At 53.8% G+C, this 17,193-nt stretch overlaps 5 protein-coding genes across 5 annotated transcripts; 2 read left to right on the top strand and 3 right to left on the bottom strand.

The window, feature by feature from the left end:
* Positions 1-484: 484 nt before the first annotated feature.
* Positions 485-1,807, top strand: B0H65DRAFT_510584 (HAD-like domain-containing protein; the record flags this gene model as incomplete). Its single annotated transcript, XM_062828415.1, has 4 exons — positions 485-622; positions 765-821; positions 892-982; positions 1,044-1,807. 4 exons carry the CDS (start codon positions 485-487, stop codon positions 1,805-1,807), a joined length of 1,050 nt encoding a protein of 349 aa, XP_062679393.1.
* Positions 1,808-4,519: 2,712 nt separating this feature from the next.
* On the top strand, positions 4,520-6,537 carry B0H65DRAFT_259729 (uncharacterized protein). The gene has a single exon (XM_062822600.1). It carries the CDS (start codon positions 4,652-4,654, stop codon positions 6,350-6,352), a length of 1,701 nt encoding a protein of 566 aa, XP_062679394.1. The 5' UTR covers positions 4,520-4,651; the 3' UTR covers positions 6,353-6,537.
* Positions 6,538-7,874: 1,337 nt separating this feature from the next.
* On the bottom strand, positions 7,875-10,600 carry B0H65DRAFT_498069 (pH-response transcription factor pacC/RIM101). The gene is made up of 3 exons (XM_062827807.1): positions 9,961-10,600; positions 9,605-9,905; positions 7,875-9,484 (listed from the first exon to the last, which is right to left on the bottom strand). Exons 1-3 carry the CDS (start codon positions 10,291-10,293, stop codon positions 8,241-8,243), a joined length of 1,878 nt encoding a protein of 625 aa, XP_062679395.1. The 5' UTR covers positions 10,294-10,600; the 3' UTR covers positions 7,875-8,240.
* Positions 10,601-12,491: 1,891 nt separating this feature from the next.
* Positions 12,492-13,007, bottom strand: B0H65DRAFT_444460 (uncharacterized protein; the record flags this gene model as incomplete). The annotated part of the gene is made up of 2 exons (XM_062825683.1): positions 12,492-12,847; positions 12,992-13,007. The coding sequence occupies 2 exons, from the start codon at positions 13,005-13,007 to the stop codon at positions 12,492-12,494; spliced, it is 372 nt and encodes a 123-aa protein (XP_062679396.1).
* A 244-nt stretch (positions 13,008-13,251) lies between these two features.
* B0H65DRAFT_510588 (uncharacterized protein) lies at positions 13,252-16,971 on the bottom strand (the record flags this gene model as incomplete). Its single annotated transcript, XM_062828416.1, has 4 exons — positions 13,252-14,903; positions 14,959-15,051; positions 15,116-16,270; positions 16,395-16,971. 4 exons carry the CDS (start codon positions 16,969-16,971, stop codon positions 13,252-13,254), a joined length of 3,477 nt encoding a protein of 1,158 aa, XP_062679397.1.
* Positions 16,972-17,193: the final 222 nt, after the last annotated feature.

Here is a 17,193-nt window from a genome sequence, read left to right on the forward strand (position 1 = left end):
CGCCAAGTAGCCCGGAGGAAAGGGAATCAATTTAGTGCTGATTTCAAGGCCAGTTATTGCTCGTAAGGCGGGACATGGCGGGGTACCTTAGAGGTAACTTTCACTTTTCCTTGTCAGGCAGGGGTAGCTTCAAAAACGCCCTGGTTGCGTCACTGATACAGCCAGGACGGACAGTGCGCTTTTTGTCTTTCCGCAGTTTCGAAATTTCGGCAGCACGGCTTATCGTCGGTCGAAACAACGATGTAGCGAAGAGGTTAAGAGGTATCGCCAGCCTCGACAATCTTATGGCTTTGAAGCAATCGCTGAGGAAGCCGTGGACACTGACAGAGTTGATCTCCCGGCATCTTTGTTCTGGCGATCGTTTCCCTAACCAGGGCCAACGAGCGAAAGCTTGTTGTTTGTTAGCGCTTCGTTTTGGCAGCTCTGGGCGGGAGTGGGAGCTTTCAACTTGCCCCGAATCAGATCCATTTTGGGCGCCTCAACCATGCCAGTAGCCAATCATGTCGCTACTACGGAAGGCGGCAGGGGCAGGAACGGGGTGGCGGCCGGGCTCGGAGGTGCTGTGAGAGTCACGATCGCCACGCCTTTGGGGACGACGGTCAGGTCCACGGAATCTGACTCAGTGAGCAGTTACTACTCCTTCAGAAAGCCTTGAACGAACATCTCCGAAAAGTTACCTAGGTCGATCACTTGGCGACAACTTCCGATTTTTTCAATAAGCTATTTTTGTTCAGAACATACCTAGTAACCCTACCATGGCGCAGCCGAAATACCTCAGTGGCGACGTCGCCGCCATCAACGAGTTCATTGACAAGTTCGATGTTTGTCTTCCCCGGTGGAGCCATCAGTAATACGCTTGAATCCTGGATGCAATACTTACACAAAAAATAGGTATTCTTGTTCGACTGCGATGGTGTGCTATGGTCTGGAGACCATGTCTTCGAGGGTGTTGTCGAGACGCTCGAGTTGCTGAGATCAAGAGGTTAAACAACCCCAGCCTGTGAAGGTTTATATGGGACCCGATCTGACAAAAGTGACGACAGGCAAGAAGACGGTGTTTGTGACCAACAACTCAACAAAGTCTCGTCCTGAGTATAAAAAGAAGTTCGAGGGCTTGGGAATTCCAGCAGATGAAGACGAGATCTTTGGCTCCGCATATTCTTCCGCCATCTACATCTCCAGGATTCTGAAGCTGGCGCCGCCAAAGAACAAGGTCTTTGTGGTTGGAGAGGCAGGCATCGAGAAGGAGTTAACGACCGAGAACGTTCCATTCATTGGTGGCACCGACCCATCTTTCCGGAGGGACATAACGCCAGAAGACTTCAAGGGCCTTGCGGACGGATCTCTACTCGATCCTGAGGTCGGCTGCGTGCTCGCGGGCCTGGACTTGCACATCAACTACCTGAAGCTGTCGCACGCATACCAGTACCTCCGGCGCGGCGCCGTGTTCCTGGCGACGAACATGGACTCGACCTTCCCCATGAACCACAACTTCTTCCCCGGCGCAGGGTCCATCAGCGTTCCGCTGGTCAACATGACGGGACAGGAACCCGTGGCGCTCGGAAAGCCTAGCCAGGCCATGATGGATGCCATCGAGGGCAAGTTCCACCTGGACCGCGCGCGGACTTGCATGGTGGGAGACCGGCTCAACACCGATATCAAGTTCGGCATCGAGGGACGGCTGGGCGGCACACTTGCGGTCCTGACGGGAGTGAGCAAGAAGGAAGACTGGGAGGCAGCGGATGCGGTTGCCGTGCCATCATTTTACGTCGACAGGCTTAGTGATCTAAGGGCCGCTGCGCAATAATGGTGGAGAGCAAGGAGCTGGTGATGTACAGGGTGCGGGTATGCGGAGTTACGGATGCCTGGTAAGACGGGGGGCTATAGATGCTAGCATGGACAGCGTGGATATTGCCATATTTCCCTTTACTAGAGAGCAAGCATAGAAGAAATTGAGGCAGCCAATGGAATAGACTAGAACAAGTAAATGAGGCGAGGCCCGGCCACAGGAACACAACAACGGCTGAGAAGGGAATAACGAGGTGCTCGTGCTTGTCCGTCTGTCATTACGTCCCCCGATCGATGGCCTGATTATGACAGTTAATGAGGATGACAACATAGACCATTGGCAAATAGTCTGGCGGTATATGATGGCATATTCGCATGTTGGCATGTGGTATGTTGGGATATTTCCTTGATGGCGAGTAGGTGGAGAGAGCAGGAAAGGGAAAAGTCCCATGTGATGTTATTTCAGGAGTAGGACAGTGTGGCCGGTCTGGATCTTCGGGACTCGTAACATTCAGGCTTCGGAATGGCTTCTTTCCTCTTCCGGCTACGGGAAGCTTTCTTTTTCCTCTCTTTTCAGATCGAAAGTTCGACTTGGGCCTGGAAGCCCTAGGCAGCCCATGACGTAACCGGCTGTCTAACCCTGACATTTTGTGTAACCCTAGCATAACCCTGGGCCTAGACTGGCGGTTAGTGGTGGACAAGGAGCGTGTGAAATATGCAAGCCATCAGTTGGGGAAGGACCCTGAATTTTACCAAGCGCTCAACGACAAACCTGTCGCCTGCCAGCCAACCCATTCGGGAAGACGTGGGTGTGAACCCTTGCCTTTTCGCCCTGTTTTTTGGTGTCCCCAAGGTGGGCGCCAAGGTTCATTGGGGCCGTTCCCATGGAAGCGTTCAGGCCGAGGGGATCCAAAGGGTCCTCTTGTGACCCGGTCCTCGGTAAGGATGCCCCTTGGATACCCGTTTCATCAGTACGGCGACCGTAATATTGGCGAGATCATATTTCGGGGTCCTGTTTGCGCTCCTCGAGGTATTCTGCCCTGATGAAGCTTCCAGACTTTACCGTATCGTTACGTGCGAGAGACGGGAGCTCTGCCGATCAGCCTTTCTATCCTCCTTCATCGCAGCCCAACTCTTTACCTTTCAAGAAAGGGGTCCAAATCGGCGTGCTGTGACAGGTTTGCGCGGCCACAAAACCTGACGCCAGTGGAGGAGGACTGGTGGTTCCCGTGCTGTGCCGTGATTGTTCCCGAACACTGACACCCTGTCATTCAGTGGAAGTGGAAGCCGTTGGCAGGCCGGCGGCAGTGGATATCAGATTGAGATGCAGCGATCCCGTCATTGCGCTCTGGTCCGGCATCCTCCGTCGAGAGATGACTGGTCCTTGGGCTTTCGCTGATGAGCGTTCTGGACTCGGCTAATCGGCTTAGCTTGGGTCGAATCCGGAGCATTTGCGACGGCTGGCATCAAACTCTTCTCGGTGATCGTACCTTGGGGAGCCCGGGCAGGGTTCAAACTCGTCGACGGGATGGATGGGGGAGCAAACGGCGGGGATAACACACAACCCAGCAGCGAGGTAAAAATAAAATTCTGACGCGAGAAATAACGTGGTTTCAGGCTCGCTCTAGCGACTCTAGTGACATTGGCTTCCTTTTCAGTTCTTTGCAAGTCAGGTGCAATACACCCGGATACGGCCTCTCAACCGATTCAGTCGTTTTATTTTTCACCACCGGTACCCTCTTTTCCCCATTCCGCAGTCACGTTTCGATCTTGACTAGTGTTGACTCCCCATTCCCGCTCCTCCGTCATCCGCCCACTCACTACTGCCCACTATTTCCAAGTGGTTTTTGTTCAGGGTGTAGAGCTGGGTGCCGGGTGTAGTAGTATCCGGACTGCAGTGTAATTCAGTTCTGCTCGGGCTGCTTCTGCTCCAAGTCCCTTGACTGTGGGCTTCAGGTACCGGCGTAGTACACCTCTGCATGGATATAAAACGTTAGCTTGGTACGGCAATCCTACAAGAAACAGGGAACAGACAGACGACAAGAGGGCCATTTCCTGTGCAGAAATTAAGGTTCTTTGCCACTTGCAAAAACCGAGCTAACATTCTATATCAAAGTTTTTTTTTCTCGCCATCGATCAATTCCCCACCGTCTCATCGCCATCTCCAAGCCTCCATTTGCTCCATCCCGCATCTGCAGGTCGATGAGGTGCAGCTGTTACTATAGTACGGTAACGATAGCTGCCATCCGAGAACGGGAAAGTGCGAAGAACCGGCGGATCGGAAAAGATATTGGGTGGAATAAGGAAGGGACGATAGTGGAGGAGCAACCAAAAAAAGGTCTGAAGTTCAGCCAAGGAACGACCAAGGAAGTACCAACTCCAACTTGGGAACCAGGCACTGCCAACTGAATCACCACCCAACCTACCTAAGGTTCCCAGGACGCCAGGTAGGCACGCCTTCCTTTCTTTCCCCTCTTCTTTCTTGTCGACGGTCCCCAGTAGTTCGCGGGCCGAGATATTCCTCGATCCAGGACAAGACAAGGTCTTTGTTCGATACCTTATATATCCTCCCAAGGTACCATCATTGCTCCCCAACATGGACTTATCATCCTTCGACGTGGAGTGGGTTTTCCCTTGGTCGATCCTTGATCTTGCCCGCGCACACCATCAGGTCCATCGTCTGTCGTCCTTGTCACCCTTCACTGTCTCACCTTTCACCTGCCGTACCAGGCTGACCAGGCCGAACAGCCCGACCATACAAACGAGCATACCACCACCCCGTCAACCCTTCTAGACCATCCAGGCCTTTTCGACCAACTCGCGGCACCAGCAACCGAAACAGCCAACAGCCTTCTTCCCCGCCATGGAAAGCTCATCCCCATCCGCCCCATCCGTCCCTGACGAGAGGGAAGTTCAACGCGCCGCCCTTGTCGATCACCGTCAGCGCCTAACCGATGCCCTGGCGCTTGCTCCATATGATCTCATCCTCTACTTGGAGCGAGCCGTCGTTTATTCTGAGCTAGCGTACCCCGACCTTGCGGCTGGCGATGCGTACCGTGCCCTCCTTCTGACAGACGAAGTTCTTAACGAGGGGTTCGAATATCACGAAGCAGCCAAGGAATCTCTTGAGGGCCACTCAACCGAGCCTTATCCCAAAGTCTTGGACCATGGCGACCTTCTTGCCAACATCACGAATATGGCCGATGGCGAGGACGTTGATGGATCCGAGCCGTACCGCCAACTGGCTACCACAGCCTCTGTTCGCTGCTTCCAGATCCTATCACTCAGTCTTCTCCTGTGCGGTTGTCTAGCAAGCGCGTCCGACTTTGTCGAAAAGGGTCTGAAGATTCTTCCCGAAAACAAGGAGCTCTTGGAAACCAAGGGATATATCGAACAGGTTGCCAGGCGGAGATTGCGCTTGAAGCCCGACGAGCCGATCGATTTCCATGATCTTCCCGACACCGGTGCTGTGCGCCGCGAGATCTACCCCTGGAACACGTACGAGCCCGATCGCTTCTCGGAGGAGTCACTGTCATTTCTGAACGGTCAGCTCGAAACCATGGCGCCCAAGTGCGCCGTCAAGGTTTCGTGCCTACCCGTTCTCCTCGAGGGAGAGACCAACACCGACGAATACGAGATCATCCCAACCTGTAACCAGCTGGGTCTCTTTGCGAAGGAGGATATTGCTCCTGGCGAGGCTGTCTTGAAGGAGTACTCGTTGCTGACGGCGAACAACCGTCACAAGGAATCCACATGCGATGCCTGCGGAACTGAGCTACCACCGCTCAAAGTGCAAACAGAAGCCGTCAGTTGCCCGGAATGTTATGATACTGTCTTCTGCGACGAGTTTTGTTTCTCTCAGGCCGAGGAACAATACCACCCGGCGGTTTGCGACAAGGACGTTGACTCGATTGCGAAGGACCCCGAGGCCAAGGATGTTGCCGAATCCCTGTACCTCCTCCTCTTGGCTCGCCTGTTGGCAATGTCCAACCATCAGGAGGTCCATTCCCTGGAGCTGAAGGAGATCAAGTACATCTGGGGAGACTTTGTCCCTACCCAGCTCAACGATATTGACTTGTCGGTGAACGCCGGCCCGCCTCCCGAGTGGACGTTGCCGTTCTCCTTCAAGTACAACATCGAGATCCCTCTTCATATTCTTGAGAAGATGGATATCGATATCTTCGAGACGCTCCCTCAACACGACCTATGGGTCTTCAACACAGCGTACAGCAAGTTCCGCGGCACTGCGTCTGCCCGCAAGGGCTTGCGTGATGGGCGTCCCGAGGTAGCGGCTGTCCACCCCTTCTGGTGCTTGGCCAACCACGACTGCGATCCTAACGTGACTTGGGAATGGGGTGGTCGGATGACATTGTTCGCTCGGGAGACGAGAGTCGTCGGTAACCGGCCAGGCGGCATCAAGGCGGGCGAGGAGATCTTGAACCACTACTGCGACGTCGATCTGTCTGTCAAGGACCGAAGGGAATGGGCTCAAGGAGCGTTGGGCGGTTGGTGTATGTGCAAGAGGTGTCGCGATGAAGCTGCCGCAACGAACGGTAGCGATTAGGAAAGGGGAGATTGTGATATGGTGGAGAATACATTGGGATAAACATATGCACGGTTGGAGAAAAGATAACGGAACTTGCCCCTTTTTGGTTTGATTGGACGGAAGCAGGGAAGAAATTTGTTTGTGGATTTCACTTCTTTGTCGAAGGGCTTGCCTAGAGGAAAAGTGTGGTGGGAATTTTGGCTACATCAGACATACCATAGTATGCTGCGCGGCGATACCCTCAAATGTTTTAGCAGGTGGTGCTGGGGTTCCTCCCTTCTTCGTCGTTGATATTTGGTTCTTGATATGTTTTTTTCTAGAACTTTTTATTTTTTTATTTTTTTTTATTTGGATGCTTGACCCTTCAGCGAGCACACGGCATGCTGGTCACATTAATAGATTTGGGTTGTCGCTCACACCGGGGAATTCGCATGAATCTTGAACAGTTGAAACACTAGTGAACATCGGGCAGTTCCAGTGGCCAAGTATTATAGTTGGTTCTCCCGGGCTCACAGAGACCGGCCGGCATCTGGGGATCGAGATCAGAGTGAGCATCACAGAATGGTTTTGAGCATTGGCACCTAATCCCTCACCTTGGATACCAAGGTGGATCATCATCGGTGTGGCATCTCACCTTGGTAGCTCACCTTATCCCTGACCACCCCAGACATCCACAAAATGGACGCGGAAAATAACCCGAAACTGTTGATTTGCAAGCAATATCTGTGTTTTTCATCAATGATATCATTAAAGTTTCATATGAGATGGAGAACCAGGGTAAAGGCAGGAAGCGGAATAAAATGGTTCAACATTGAATGTCCTGGGATGTATTCTACAATCTACTGTTGGTTTATTTGTTAGCTTGGTACTCCTAGTATTTTAGACGAGATCTATGCCGAGTTGTCCCAAACCTTATAAGGACGCATTGAAATGATTAGGTACGGATGGGATATGCTTAAGGATTGATCGGAAATGTATTAATAAGATTCAATATCACATATTCAGCATCGCAATTGACATATTCAAGATAGATATCAGGCTTTGATCATGGAACGAAACGTATCAATAGATATGAAAACGCCTAGGGAAGTTGACCCGAGGTCTCGAGCTAACAAACAAAGCAGTATTGGACTGTAGAGACCTAGATTTGATAAAGTTGTTCAACGCCGAATGCTTCGATATAACGACCTAGAAAGCGAAAGGCAGTCAGTCACCTTACGCAGCGTCCTGTTCCATGGCGGCATGTCTTGTCAATAGAAGTCCTACGACCAGTTTTTGGTATATGCTTCATGAGAGATTGAAATAACTGCGCTTTTATGCAACCGGGAAATCGCAGTTCGAGAGTACACTAGACGTTTCATTTAATCATGGCGGCTTCATCAATCCATCTCTTTGCCATTCTCACCTTCCATACAGCACCATCACCACCGACTACGACGTTGTCAAGCAGTAATCTCCAACCCTTATGAAGATACACACCCAAGCACATGGAATCTGTTGTCCATATTTTCAAGAGGAGCAAAAAAACGAAGACGAGCGAGGGTAGAAAGAGGAGAAGAGGTATCTTTGAAAAAGGTTGCGCACACAGTAGGCAGCAAGTAGCAATAGTGTACTATATTTACAAAACAAAAGCCAGCAAACAAACTTCTTTTTTTTCCCTTCTTGTTCTGATATGTCAGACAAGACCTTCCTTCCTTCCTTCCCTTCCTTCCTTCGATCAATACTGACAGCGCACACGCAACCACGCATCCGAGAAAGAAACAATAGCCTGGCACAATTAATCATTTAACTCCCCACACACACAAGAAAAGAAAACAAACACGGTTCAGTTCCAACCACTGTCCCAACCATCACGCCTATCAGCCTTTAACGCCAAAATCTCTTGTGCCTTCCTTACATAGGGACCTTAGTTAATGCGAGGAAGAACAGGATAAAGAGGCTTCTCCGGTGCCGAAGGACCCGCCGCAGTCGGCAGATTCGGGCTCTTCTGTTGCTGCTGTTGCTGCTGTTGCTGCTGTTGCTGGTTCCGCTGCTGCTGGTTCCGATCCGACGACTCGAGCACCATGGGGTCGATCCTGCTAGTGTCGTCCTCATCAAACTCCTGCCTCTCCAGACGGGCGCGGATACCCTGGCGGAGGTACTCGATGACGCGCATGTGCTGCAGCCAGTCGTCGTAGGTCTCGGGTCCGTTCACATCGCCCGTCTCCGAATCCTCCGATGGCGAGCTGACCGTGGCCTGCTCGCTGGCCTTGGGGGTGGGCGCACGGTCGGCCTCATCGGCGGCGCGACGCGCGCTCTGCAGGACGCCGCCCGAAAGACGGCGCTCGTTGTGGGTGAAGTTGGATCCGAGACCCGAGGTCGAGGGGTAGGGGAGCCCTGGCCGGCTGGGCAGAGTCGGGTAGGAGACCGAGGGGGTGGAGCTGTGGCGCGTGGTGGGAGACAGGCTGGTGGAAGAGGTACTTGGTGAGTGACCCGAGGTGTACGACATGTTGCTAGGAGTGGGCGTAACCGCAGGGGTGCCGGCCGAGTGAGGAGAGGTGGCGCTAAGAGGGGAGGCGAGGGACGCGCCGGGGTACGGGTCGATGGTCGGGCGAGTCGCATATGTGGGCGAGTGATGGCGCATCTCGACAGCGGTGTTCTCATAGACAGTCGCTTGCATTTGCTCGAGGAAGTGGTCCATTTGCTGGAGGTCCTCCTTGGTGCGAAGGTTGGGCATGGGCGGGAGGTAGTAGTGCTGAGTGAGCGGATGATGGGCGCTGGCCATGCCGAGAGTGTGGGGAGGCTGGGCCATGTACTCAGTCGCCAGACCTCCAGAGTGAAGCCCCAAGGGAGCATGGAGAGGCATTAGAGCGCGGCCAACCGACTCATAGGAGGTCGGGTTGATTTGACGGCGCTTGACACTGCCAAAGAAGTCATTCAGGTCATCGAACTGACGCTTCCGGGCATCGAAAGGAGCAGCCTGGTGGCCGGTGAAGTCGTTACGCTGGCCGCCCATGGGCTGGGCTGGGTAGTACATGGGGGCGTGGTAGGGCTGCGATGCTGGGTACTGTGCGTGGTAGTAACTAGCCTGACCATTCTGGTGGGGCTGGCCAAAAGGGGCTTGGTTAGTACCGCGCATATGGCCATTGTGATCATAGAAACCGGAGGGAGCTGGAGGCGAATTAGCCTCAAAGAGCATACGAGGGTGGCCCAGCGCGAGGCCGAACTGAAGAAAACTGGTCTCCTAGATTTCCGGGAGACCGAATCGGAGGGTGGTGGTTATGTACATACCCTTGTGAACTGGAGCCTGAGCTCTATAAGCACCATTCATGCCACCGTTCTGGTCCTGGGGAGACCTACCCACCAGAACCGAGTCGTCGGCATGGGTCTTGACATGCTTCTTGAGATCCTGAGGGCGCTTGAAGCACTTGCCGCAGAAATCGCACTTGTGCGGCTTCAGGGGAACGTGAACACGGACATGCGAAGTGATGTGGTCGCGCTTCACCGTGGTGGTGCGGCACGAGTTCCACTGGCATGTGAGGTTAAGGTTGTTGGTGCTCTTGCGACCAACATGCTTCTCGCAAATGTGTTCCTATTTTATCGTGTTAGAATATCTCCACATGTGAGTTTTCAGAGTATTGACATACGTAGAGCACCTCGGCGCTAGTGAAGCGCTCATTGCACTCAGCCCATCGGCAGACAAGACTTTCATCTTGAGCAGCAGCAGGGGCTGAGGAGTTGCTGGTGGTGGTGGGAGTAGTAGAGGGAGCGGGAGTGGTGCGGTTGGATGCAGAGTTGGATGAGTTGGATGAAGCCTCAGGCTTCATGGCATTGGCAGCAGTTCCGTTGGCGGGAGCGGCAGGGGCAGTGGTGGGAGTGGCAGCGGTAGCAGGAGCCGGAATGGGCGTTGTTTGGGCCGGGGCCGGGGCCGTGTTGGCGCCGTTGGCGGTGCCGTTTTCCTGGGCCGGTGTGGACGACATGGTTGCTACTGTGTGACCGGATGGGGTGTATAAGTGCCAAGTGTCGGGTATACCGAGGTACACACAAATCAGGTACCGAGTACTCTGACTTGAATGGGCGAAACGGAGATCAGGTTATCCCGGGGTCCGATTTCACCGAGTAGGTTTGACCGTTTTCAGTGGTCGGTCCGGGTGCGGTTGGGCGACGTTGGACAAGTTACTGTCGGCCGGCGCGTGATAGTGACAGCCGTCCGAGTCGAGATGCTGACAGTGACAGCCAGACGAGGGACTGGGACTTGGGAGGTGTTCAGGACGAGACCCCACCAAGAAAAGCCAAGAAAAAATTGCCGGCGACTCCAATGGGAAGACGGCTTATGCGTTCCGTATCAAATCGGTTATCGGTACCTGCGATTGGATGGTGTGCCAGTTGCAGTCGGTTGATGCGCGCGCAGGAAGAATCGCCAAAAAGCTCTGGTCGTCTGTTCGAAGTTGCAAGAGGAAAAAAGCCCCAACAAACAAAACGTCTTGATAGATTTTAAGTTGTTTGCAGAGGGAAAACACGTTGGATCAACAGCGGGCCTTCACTGTCTTTATTATGGCCTTGCTCCTTGGCGGTACTGGCGAAAAGACTTGGCAGCCTCTCTTGGCGGTCGCGGGCTCGGACGCCAAGCCTGCTCAGCCCGTCTCATTGGACGATACGACCAGGCTCGATCCGGCACAGGTACCCTCTGTTTGTGATGCAATGTGGCGTGCTGTGGTCGACGTTGAGGGGTCCTGGAGCGGACAAGGCGCTGTGGGGCGGGACCGCTGAAAGATCGCACAGCACGCGCTCTCCAGCTCCGGCCAGCTGGACCACAGGGAGCGCGCCGCTTCGAGACACTAACAGCACGACATGACTGCCAAGGAGCGCCAAGTCCGTGCCAAGACTTGGCATTGCAGAAAATAGCTTGGCGACCCTCCACAGTCTCGTCTCCCCTCATTGCCCCCTTGGTGAAGTGGTCACACTTGTCCGTTGACTCTTCACTCTTGCGGCTGTCGCCCGTCTCGGTTCAGCGCCATCCTGTTTCTCCTGCTTTTGGGCTTGCTTTGACTGCTCATCTTCGCTTGGGTTCCCTTGATGGTTCTCGATGCCGTCTGGGCTTTCGACATTTACCCGATCCCATGACCGATCTGATAAGATATTTTGTGCCGTCATTGAGCGTGCATGTGCTTGTGGACTCTCTCTCCATCGCGGTGGGCTGGTGGCTACGGGTGACTCTCCCAGCGTCGGGTTCCCTAGTGCTGGCTATCCGCTAACAGCTTACGTAAATTGGGGCCATTGAGCCATGGTCGGCTGTTGCCCCGTGTGATTGGTCAACCCCGTCTGGGTAAAAGGTCATCCGCACATGACGGCGGTGGGCACTCTTTGGCTGCAAAGGGAAAGGTCCCGCGGCCTGTCATGATCGGTTGACGGCGGATGAGGATGCCCGATTGTGATATTTCCGCCTTTGCGGACTGAAAGCCGCCGAGGTTTGTTCCGCAATCCACTGCCGTCGGACGGTACCAATTGCCCGATGGTTGATTGGGCCCAGCAAACTGCTTTCTGAGGATGGCTTCTCACAAGGGGCAGAAGGAAGATGAAGTTTGGAGTGAATAAGTGTTATTCGATGGCATATCCCGACCAAAGCCAAGAGATCACGCCGAGTGCTGCCAAGTAGGCCAAGGGCTTGGACATTCTTGGTGTTCTTGGACTTTACTTGGCCGACTTGGCGATTTGGTATCTCTCGGCAACCGCAATGTACGATGTAGGACGGAGGTAAGGGGCATGCGACATTGACAACTGTTTCCAACGTCGAGACAATGAGTTGACAAGCCTCAACTTCCATTCAACAGCCAAGTGGTGACAGATAGTCCAGCCAGAGGGATGCCCAAACCATCATTCAAACACAATTTGTCAAGACTCAAAAGATACATCGGAACACCGGAACGCCCTACCTATTTCCAGCGGTAATCTCCACGGCTCCGGGCCTCTTCTAGCGACTCGACGCCGGAGACGGTAGACACGTGCTCACCCCGACCACACACCTGAGGCAATCCCAGGCCCCAGCCACTCCCGTCACTCCGTCCGTCCATCTTTAATTTGACATCACATCAAGCTTCTTACCTACATCTTGGCGCCCAGCCTCTCATTGCGACACCAGGAGCTTCTGGAAGAAAGGGGAAGCCAGATGACAGCAATGTCAATCGAGAAGAACTTCTTGGCTTTGCTTGTGTGATTGTGTCACTGCTTTTATCACTGCACCTCCCGCTGACGTTGAGTCTCGCTGCGTAGGCGATTGATTCGAGGATTCGAGCCGCTTTGCCAAGACTCCAAGACAACCAAGAGTCGAATAGAGTGTCCAAGAAGTCAACCAAGAGTCCAAGACAATCAAAACGATCAAGAAAAAACGTCCCAAGGCCTTCCAAGAATGACCAAGACTTCCCAGGAGTTCAAGAACTTGAAGACAGCCAAGACAACCAAGACAGCCAAGAAATGTCCAAGAATTATTGCCAAGAATACCAAGAGAGAACCAAGTTGCTCTGAGGCGGAGCCTTACTTGGCATATGTATAGTGAAGAGAAACTGAAAGGGGTGTAAAGAGGTAGGTAGGTCAGAAACACGTGGAGCAGTTTCTACTGTTCAGTTGGTTGGATTACTATGACATCGTATTCCTCCATCATCGAAGCTTCAGGAGACTTACAGAAGTTCAGGGGCATCTTGGCTCATATGAGAAAAAGGACGAGCGAGGAGCGTGATGGATGCTAAGTGAAGAAGAAAAGTTCCGGTCCATATAGGAAGTAAGTGCTACGATAAGTACATTACCCAGGTGATTACTACTACGTACACCTATCAGAACCACTCATCACCTCCCCGTTTTACATCTCTCTGCCTCTGTGTCTCTGCCTCTAGGAGCCCTTTACCTTTTTTTCTCCCTCCCTATTCCCCCCCTCCACCTCCCTTCTACCGATACCTCAACTCCGGATTCGCCCTAAAGTTACACTTACACCTACACTCTGGCACCGGACACTCCTGATGCCTAGCGAACCACTCCCTCGCATGATCCAGATGTAGGACATGTTCGCACTGCAAGCAGAACGTCGGGAACCTCGCCGCCATTTTGTTGGTCATATCCACTCCCATTTGGTGATGATGGTCCCCTCCTACTCCGCCGTGATGGCTTCCCATCGTACTTCCTCCTCCTCCTCCTACTACTACTACTCTGCCCATCCCCGTCCCTTCCTTGCCGCCCGACCCCGGTAAATCACTGCGTGGCATGCCAACAATTTCTAGACAGACTACGCACCGCGGCAGGTGACGCTTGCAGTTCGGGCAAGAGATACCCGCTTGTACCATCTTCTCAGTGAAGGGATTCTTGCTTTGCACCGCGGCGGCCGCCGGCGGGAGCTGGAGGGCGTCGGCCGGAGGAGGCGGGGGAGGGATAGGGATCTTGGGTGTCGTTCCGCCTCCGCCACCACCACCCGAAGCTCCAGATGTTGGTTGTTGCTGTTGTGCTGCTGCCGCTGCGGCCGCTGCGGCTTGGGCTTGGGCTTGAGCCTGTTGAGCGGCGGCATGTTGGACCATGAAGGTTGGTATGGAGGGGGACGCATTGCCAGGTAAATGGCTGTTGGGGTTGGAGCTGTTGGAGGAGCTGTTGTTGTGGGTGTGGAGACTCGTCGAGGCGTCGCAGTAGACGCAGCGCAGGGCGATCTGACGGCCTGGGGGCCTGAGGGTCGGGCGGCCCTGGTGCTTGCTCCGCTTGGTCGACTCGACGTCGAACTTGGCGCGGAGGAAGAAGGCGTGGTGCCGCTGGAGATAGGCGCGGTAGGCGGTACGGAAGGCCGCGGCGCGCACGTCATCGATGAAGCGCGGTGAGCAGATTGATAGCGCCAGCGTGGCGGTCTGGAAGTCGCCGAACTTGGATACGTAGCGGGCGAGGATGTCGACAAGAGGGTCCGTGATGCCGGTCAGCACGATGCCTTCGATGTTGCCGGCCTCCATGGCCGCTTCGGTCTCGGCGTGGAGCCAGGCGGTGAGTGCGTCGTCGGGGAGATAGCGTACAGCGACGTAAACGCGGTCTCGGAGTGGGAGAGAGCGTTGGTTGGCAATGGTCAACCAGTCACCCGTGGCGATGATGGAAGAGATTGCGCGCAGGTAAGGGTCGGTTTTGGAGGCCACGCGTTCGTCAAAGTCGAGGGCTTCCTTGACAGCGTTGTTCTTGTTCTTTCTGTCCCCCTCTTGCGTGACGTTGCCCACGAGCTGCAATGCCAGAGAGACAAAGAGGAGTTCGGGGTGATCAGTGCTGGCTTGCTTGAGCACTTGCACGGCGCCCTTGGTATCGCCCCTGAAGAGGGCTTGAGCAGCCGCCATGGTGTGCCATACTGAGGCGTCTTTGCTCAGGCTGGAGATGGATTGACCATTGATCAAATCGGCGTCATAGTTTCGACCCCATTTGCACATCTCGAGACACATCTCGCGATGGTGGGGACGCTTCGTATCGACGCCGTCAAACTTTGGGAGCCCCAGTTTTTTGTTGATGGCGTTCAAGCAACGCTCCCAACCAGCTTGGTCAGGAGCATGTGAGTGGTCCGATAGCCTTGCTTGAGGTTTACTCCCTATTTCCGTGTCAGAGTGATGATAACCAAATAATAATTGCGGATCAGGACTTACCAAGGTCGTTTGTCCACAATGTGTACACTCCCATGTAGCTCAAATCGAGAGGATGAGACATCATCCCGCCATCTGAAGCTGCTTCGTCGGCTCCTGTCACAGACGAGACTTCGTTAGAGACTAAGCAGCGTTGGCGTGAAGCTGAGAATGAGCTTACCTGTAATCCAAGCCCACATATCCTTAAGCCATGGGTCATCGGCTACGACCTGCTGATTTCTTCTGTAGTTGAAAAGATAACCCTCCTTTGCGCGGAAGATCATGGTATGATCGAGGATAACTTGTGCCTCTCTGGGAAAGTTGCTTCGATCCATGAGTTTCATTAGCAAGTTCTCATGGCGCTCCAACTGTCCTAACGGTTCACCTCGCGTGTTCAAGCCGTTTGGTGACCTTTCTCCAACCGTCATCCTCAGGGCCGCCAACTTCTCAGCAATCGGCATGGTTGTAGAATACCCCTCCGGGAACTTCAGATCGCAGATTCGATTAAAGCCGTCCGGTCCTAGCAGGTCAGTGTAAACGTCCGACTGCATGGCGTCTTCAACAACTGCAGTAAGGTTTGCCTTGTCTGGTCCGAATAGCTGCTTATTTGCCAACACCTTCTCGGTCAAGAAGGGTCCCAGGATTTCCTGCGTCTGGGGGATCTCGAAGTCCATGGTTTGATGATAAGATATCCTTTCTAGAAGATTGTGAGTTTTTTGTTCGCCCGGGAGCCAAGGGTAGGGTAGATCCTCAGGTGGTTCTTTACCTTCCAGTCCTCGGTGGGGTGGTTGCCACGGAATCAGCTTAAATGGATGCTCGGACGTAAAGGACGGTTTCTCCAATACATCAAAATTGCCATTGTTCCTGAGGACAAGCATTCTGGCCTGGGCAATGGGTGAAGGCATGGTAATCCAGTCAAAGGATACGATCTTCTCGTGCTTATGGCGGGTGTTGTCCAGATAGAAAGGGTCCATCTCATACGATCGAGCCACCTCGAGCAGCTCAGGGCTATTTTCGAACTGGTTACTAGGTTCCACGTATTCATGTCTCGTGTCCAAGATTCGGAGCTGGCCGGCCCGTGATAACACGCCTAGCATACCGGGCTTGTCTCGACAAAAACGAATGGAACGGATGTAGGAGGTGTTGGTGTCCTGGGCCGGATCCTGAGTATGGACGCGCACCGCTTTTTCCAGACGCAAGGCTCCGCCCCAGGGTAAGTCGTCATCCTTAACCGCATCGTTATACGAGGGCCTTGCAACCTGGCGGTGGGTTGCGCGTCGGTCCCAAACCATGACACCCGGCTGGTCCAGGGCCGAGGAGGCAAAATAGTTCTGGTCTGCGTAGTCAATGGCAAGGTTGTTGCAACATTTGGTGGGGAAATGAACCACTGAGCTGTGACTTTGTTCTGGAAACTATGTCAGCTCGCACTTTGTGAACCTGAACCTGAACTGTGACGCTACCTCTTAAATCATGTATCCGGAGACCCTGGCCCTTAATGCCGGCCACGAGAACATTGGGGTTGTCTTCGAAGAACCTGACGCTGGAGACTGACACGCTGGGCTCGAGGCGATCTATGGGGTCGGTAAAGGGCACAACACTAGTGAAGCCTGAGGCATTGGTATCCATGGTCGATAGCCGGTTGACGTCCCAGATGTAGAGGCAGTTGTCACTTCTCACTCTGTCCAGGGCAACAGCAAGCTTTCCAGCGGTACTAAAGGCGACAGCTTGGCAGGTACGGGACATTTTGAGGTTGAGATGCATGACTGCGTTTGAGTTGTCGTCCACGCGCAAGATGTTGACGACGCCGGTCGAGGTGCCCACGGCGACCAGGCCGGGCACGGAGGGAGACCAGTCAAAGGTGGTAAGAGGAGGTAGTTCGTCATATTTGCCGAGCGTCCTTGCCTGGAAGTTGCCTTTATTGGCGAAGCCTGTTGGCTCATAGAGCTGCACGACGTGGTGCTGGAGGTTGATGTGAAGAAAGAGGTCTCGCCCCGCGTTCGGCGACCATCTGATGAGACCCGGCTCTGGGCGATCCATCCTGGCGAGTTGCTGTGATGTCGTTGTCCTGGTTCCAGAAGTCGGGGGTTATGGAGTTATGTGATGGAGTAAGAAGATGTATAATGGCCCCTCATTCGCTACCGCGGCTTCAAGTGAGAGCTTATAGCGAGAGGCCGACAAGTGGTGAAGGAATGAACAGTTGAGTTCACCCAAATGCTCCTAGCGCTCCTTCCCAGCCAGATGACGTTGGTCGCACGTGGT

This window comes from Neurospora tetraspora (assembly GCF_033439725.1).
Source record: "Neurospora tetraspora strain CBS 560.94 chromosome Unknown B0H65scaffold_6, whole genome shotgun sequence".
NCBI lineage: Eukaryota > Fungi > Ascomycota > Sordariomycetes > Sordariales > Sordariaceae > Neurospora > Neurospora tetraspora.

Coding starts and splice junctions, on each gene's coding strand:
- B0H65DRAFT_259729 (XM_062822600.1), top strand. CDS start 4,652: ATGGAAAGCTCATCCCCATCCGCCCCATCCGTCCCTGACGAGAGGGAA.
- B0H65DRAFT_498069 (XM_062827807.1), bottom strand. CDS start 10,293: ATGTCGTCCACACCGGCCCAGGAAAACGGCACCGCCAACGGCGCCAAC. Junction 9,906..9,960: donor CTAGCGCCGAGGTGCTCTAC/GTATGTCAATAC, acceptor ACGATAAAATAG/GAACACATTTGCGAGAAGCA. Junction 9,485..9,604: donor TCAGGCTCCAGTTCACAAGG/GTATGTACATAA, acceptor ATTCGCCTCCAG/CTCCCTCCGGTTTCTATGAT.